Source organism: Cyprinodon tularosa, unplaced genomic scaffold, assembly GCF_016077235.1.
Source record: "Cyprinodon tularosa strain WSP-4 unplaced genomic scaffold, ASM1607723v1 ctg1077, whole genome shotgun sequence".
Classification (NCBI taxonomy): domain Eukaryota; kingdom Metazoa; phylum Chordata; class Actinopteri; order Cyprinodontiformes; family Cyprinodontidae; genus Cyprinodon; species Cyprinodon tularosa.
In genome coordinates this window covers 54,613-60,612 of record NW_024037868.1, presented here as the reverse complement: position 1 = coordinate 60,612, position 6,000 = coordinate 54,613, and the positions used below count along the sequence as shown (strand labels likewise).

Below are 6,000 nucleotides of genomic sequence, written 5' to 3'. Positions count from 1 at the left end.
ATAGTTTCCTACAGCTTTGCTAACAAACAGATGCATATATTTAAACATCTGTCTAGATAAAAGGTATATTGGATAAGATTGTTCGAGGTTTGAGTTCTGGAGCGAACATCTTTTCCATCGTCATTACTTACCTACTTTTATTAATATCATTCTTCATTAAATTTATATTTACAAGTACTAATATCTACATAAATTGATAATTTAATCAGTTTTAATTAAAATAGTTATATACAGTATCTATGATTTCACTGAAAACTCTTAGATGACTTGCAGAGACACATCATTTTCTCTTTAAATCATATAACACAAAATCTAGTTCTGAAAGAGGATGAATTCTGTACTAATAATCTCTAATGTTGGTATATTGATGTGCATAATTAACCACAGTGCTTGTGTTGTCAAGTAATTGGTAACATATATAAAATTTAAATGTTTTGAATATTCTACTTGAGAGAAAAAAATGTAGGGGTGGCCAATGTTTGGATAGGGGTGGCCATGGCCACCCCTGGTCCCCCCATCTAGCTCCGCCTCTGAATGTACTACATTTACCACCATGCAGCACAAATAAATATTATGGGCTTATTATAGTTTGGAGTTGAAAAGGGCATTGGCCATTAATGTTGCTTAAAAGTGGATGATTTTTATTTTTCAATAGGAAGTATAAGGTATAAATGAGCCGATCAGATCTGGGCTCTGAGGCTGTCTGTCCTCTCCCTCCCTCTCATTGGCTGCAGCAGGATGAACTCTATCCCTCCTGCTTTCTCCAACCTCAAATGCAACTGTGCGCACGGAGCTTCGCAGTGGAGCGAGAGAGAAGCAGAGGAGAGGAGGATCTTCACCTGTAGACTTTTTTTGTTTGCGCTTACCTGTCGTTCAGCAGCGTAATACATAAACATGCGGGACTTTTAAAGCAGGCGCTCCGCGTTTGGAATTTTGCATCAGTGCGCAATCGCTAGGAATAACTTTATTTTTGCAGGATATTTATTATTATTTTTTTTTTTTTAGTGCTGGATTGTGAGGGAAATTGTCGTCCTGTGCCTCGATCCGAAGGGAGATTGCTGCATGGAGGGATGTCGGCATGGCTTGCACCAGGAGAACCAAAACTTTGGTGTCCACATGCGTGATCCTGAGTGGCATGACCAACATTGTTTGCCTGCTCTATGTCGGATGGGTTACTAACTACATCGCTAATATTTACATCAAGGTGCCCATGCCTTTAGCGGAGGGACAGTCGCAAGGGGACAAGAAAGGTGATACTCTCCGGATCATGGAGCGACTGGATCGTCTGGAAAACGTGGTGAACCAGCACATCCAGGGTAAGGCTGCTGATATATCGAATTACAACAAGTAAAAAAAAAAAAAAAAAAGGATCAAGAAAGTCGTTTTTATCACCAAGAAGAAGTTTCAGCAAAGTAAGCAACAATGCATTTTCTGTAAAAGTACGCGTAAAGGTGCCCGGGTTTCATAGGGAGCGCACCTATAATGTTTGAAAAAAACAAAGAGATATTAGTCTAGATCAGGCATCCCCAAACTCGGTCCTCGAGGGCCGCTGTCCTGCATGTTTTAGATGTTTCTCTGCTCCAGCACAGCTGATTTTAATTGATAGTTGATTAACAGGCTTTTGCTCTACTGCAATCATTATAATCAGCTGTGCTAAAGCAGCGAAACCTCTAAAACCTACAGGACAGCGGCCCTCGAGGACCGAATTTGGGGATGCCTGGTCTAGATTCTCAGTGGGGATAAAAAAAAAACACCAGCTGGAATAAAAAAAAAAAGAACAAAACTGCTTGATTCTCAAGATTAGATTAGATTATAACCTTGTGAAATACAGATTGGCATATGATTGATCAGGCTGAAATAATTTATGTTTATGCACAGTTTCATTTTCATCAAGAAAAGGGGATTACTATATCATTTGTCGTTGTTTTTTGCAGGCACTAGAAAAATAGATCCATTACTAAATCCAGTTAAATTTTACTCAAAGAAATATTGAAATTTAAATGAAACATATAGAGCTATAACTGTACTTTTCAATAAAGATAAGTTCCTACATGATTACTGAACTTGTCTTCAAATTGAACAAATAAATTTGTTCAAGTCTCCAACAAACAACAACCTGAAAGGTTTATATTAAGAACATCTATCTCTGTTTAGTAGCTGATATTGTGTCAATAACTTTGGTTTTTAGGAATAACTCTTGATCCACATTTAATTTCAGTGTAAAATTAAGATAGTATGATCGATTAGGTACCTGAAAAAAATCTCATGTATTTCAACATAAATGTAGGTCAGTGTTTTTCAAACCTGGTCCTCAAGGCACCCTGCCCTGCATGTTTTAGATGTTTTCCAGCTTTCATACACCTGTTATCAATTGATAGCAGATTATCAGGCTTTGCTGAACTGCAATCATCTGAATCAGGTTTGCTGAACCTCAGAAACATCCAAAACATGCAGAGCAGGGTGCCTTGAGGAACGGGATTGAAAAACACTGATCTAGACCATTTAAGAAACTTTTACACTCAGTTTTCATAGTGACTTGGTCATTGCCAATGCACATTATAGCTTCCCTAATCACTATATAGGGGACTATATAATGGTTACGCCATATTAGATCATCCACCCTAACCCCTAAATCCCTCAATTACTCTATAGGGCGGTGGCTATATAGTGGATTTTATAGTGAACTCAGTTAACTGACCGTTTGGACAGATGATCAATACTTTTCGCTCCCTGTTGGTCACGTGGCCCACGTGACTGTGCCATCTTTATTATTTGTCGCCACTGTCAGGTAGCACCAGCGGACTGCTGTGACAATAGGTATATCTTCTCATATAGTGACCAGGGATGACCACTACTTTTCAAGTCCACTAGTTTTTACTCCACTAGACATACGGACGCTTATCTAAAATGGTGTAACCACTATAGAGTTCCCTATATAGTGATTAGGGTGGACATTCAGACACAGCCCTAATTAATGAAAAAAGTAGTGGACGTAGATTTCCCACAATGCCCCTTGAAAATTTGTGAAGGAAAAGTAGGGATCATATGTCCGAACGGTCAGTTAACGGGGTTCACTATAAAGTCCACTATTTAGTTCCCACTATATGTAGTGATTTAGGGGTTAGGGTGGATGTTTGGACACAGGCAATGTCCATACAATACATTTCTTTATTTATAAGCTAACTACCGGTACTTAAAAGGAGGTTTTTCTGCTCCATGCAAGCTCCTTGGGAGGGATTGCTGTAGAGTCCATGACAAAATGCATGTAGATATCTCCTGTTTCCACATGCTCATCCAGGAGGTGCGTATCCTCTAAGTCAATGACTCGATGCAATCGGCTGGTTTTCCTTAGAGAGAACCCAATCTGACTTTGTGATCTGATTAAATTGTCCCTGTATAGTGCCATAAGATGACATTTGTTGTGAAGCTGCGCTATATAACGAAGCTGAATTAAATTGAATTGAACTACTCTTTCCATTGAGCCGCAACTGCCCAAGGAAAGTGATTGAATTCTACCCTAATCAAATGCATGTAAATTGTTTCCACCGGTTTTTTATGGCCCTTTCTTGGTCCTTGTGGAATGTTGCTCTTTCTTTTCAAAGGTTCTGTCAAACAGAACACATGCCTTGTGTTTTGTTAAATGTTTAATACTTTTTTTTTTAACCACTTACCTATTCTTTTTTATATATTTGAAAGATTTAATCTTAACCAACATTGTTTGAATTCTGCTCCTCTATACTCCTTACAGGAATGCAGGGATTTTTTTAGTGTGCTTGAAATCCTTCACTCTGGTGTGTGTACTTTATGCTTCATCACACCCTGTTAATTTCTCTCTGCTATGCCTCTTTAAAAGAGCTGTTCTCATCATCACGGGTGAAAGAAGGCTCATTTTGTGCAGGTCTCTGGCTGAAATGGTACAGAGCTGTGCAGAACAGAAATCCACTCATGCTTCTTTGAGCAATAAGGCTCTGTGCTCAGCTTGGATAAACATTCCTTCTGGAGGCAGGTCTCCATTTTAGCTTGGCACCAATAGGCATTTGTGGGCGGAGCTCTGTGAAGTGTCCCCAGTGACTTACCTCTAAAGTGTATATATGAGAAGCCTCTATTACTTTGACAAAAATAACTATTTGATGTTAGATTAGTCCTAAAAAATATTAATTTAGCTTTAGCGCTCCTTAACAAAAACTGATATCTGTTTTCTCTTCTTTGTACTGACATTTGAGATTTTGTTCAATTCAAAATATGTGTAAAAACATCCAACTAAAATATATATTGCTGATAAACAACTATTTCACTTTGACCATACACTAATGAGGAGAAAAGGAAATTATCAAAGATAAACACTTGGGAAAGTTTAATAGAGATCTTAGTCAATGTAAGTCTATAAAGGCCTGTCTAGAGGACTCTCCTCTGAAAATGCTACCAAATGTGATGAAATTCATCTGACTTTGCCTTGAGTAAGACTCTAAATGTAAAACAAAGATCCTCAATACCAGACTTACCTGAAGATGTTGGCAGTTTGTAGGAACAGCTCTTATCTGTGCCAGCTGTTGTAAGCAGTTGTTTATGTGAGTTTTACACAAAAGGGAAGCTGTCAGGATAATGCGCCCCTTTATGTCCAGTAGCACTTGTGAGGCTGATTATTTAATGGATTATATAAAGTTGCTGCGCCTAATGCTACGTTCAGACCACGCTGGAAGCAGCAAAAGAGCTTCTGCTGCTTCATTTTTGATGCTTGTACACATTAAGGTCAGACGCACGTCGAGAGCATCCTAGAGGGTCCTGAAGCGCGTACAGTAAAGTGTGTGCATCTGATGCTTCTGCTGCTCCTATGCTTAATGGCAGAGAGCGGCTTTGCTATATTTGCTGTTATAAGTGGATAAAAGTAGTTTATATATGTTTTTAGGTGAGAAAGTCAACCTGAAAATTTCATCTATGCACTCAGGTTATCAAGACTACGATCCTGCCTTCAAATATTATTTCGCTGTCGCCCTCTACTTTTTGTGGTGGCTGGAAGGATTTTTTCATGTACGACCAAACTGCAGGCACCAGAATAATAAAAGCAAACATATTTTGCTGACCGGTTTCAACATTTTTTGTTAATTTAAGCATTAATAAACTGTTTTAGAGGAGTGATCATAGCGATCTGCAACAGCAGCGCTGTGTCTGTCTCCCTGCCAGCTCCCAGATCAGCTTCTCTATTTGTTTAATGTGGATAAAGTTAAAGTTACATTTTTCCAGCTCAAGCAGCTGCTTCTTCCGCAGTGCATCATCCGCCTAAGATGCTTACCCCAGGCTCACACCGACTCCGGTCTTACCGTTGCGGTGCGGTGGGTGCGGCGCCGCAGTGATTCCAAGTCATTAAAAAGACGTAAACCTCTCTCACCGGCTGCTGAGCTGTCCGGCTGCGGTTACCGAGACACCCCGGCGCTGCAGAAAATTCCGCAAGAAAGCTATCCTTGCGGCGTGCCGGAGCCCTCCGCAACAAGCTCTTGCAAAAATCCTTTATTTGGGCCGTGTTATCGCGTGAAGTTACGTGAACTCAAGTGAACTTCTGTTAAATCTCCGGACCTGTTGCCGGAGCCGCAGAGCCGCACCGCACCGTAGTCAAAAGGGCGGTGTGAGAGGGGGTGTGCAGGAGTTGCGGTCTCCGTCGGCTCGGTAACTGCACCGGAGCCAGTGTGAGCAAGGGGTTAGAAGTAGTGAGGCGCTGCTCACACATGCTGCTCCTGCTGCTCACGTGCTGCAGAAACTTTTGCCATGCCTTCATGCGCATCAACCATTGACTTTGCGTGTAAACTAGCTACTTCTGCTGCCTCTAGCGCATGCGGTCTGAACATAGCCAAGCCATTATCTAAAGATAATGCTGGAGTTTTATATTTACGAGTTTTTTTACGAGTGGTGTTTCATCTTAATTGTTTGTCTCAAAATATGGTAGTTGGTGACTATTTCTAATAGATAAGCCATGTTTCTTATGTTTCTCTGATCTTTATGTTGTAT

General features: G+C 40.2%; 1 protein-coding gene across 1 annotated transcript in view; it reads left to right on the top strand.

Annotated features, from left to right (window-relative positions):
- The first annotated feature begins 782 nt into the window (after positions 1-782).
- The window catches only part of LOC119786994 (polypeptide N-acetylgalactosaminyltransferase 18-like), a 55,165-nt gene continuing 49,947 nt past the window's right edge, over positions 783-6,000 (top strand). The window contains exon 1 of the mRNA XM_038290615.1: positions 783-1,316. Within this exon, the coding sequence (XP_038146543.1) occupies positions 1,079-1,316 (238 nt within the window). The 5' untranslated portion in view covers positions 783-1,078. The remainder of the gene's footprint in view (positions 1,317-6,000) is intronic.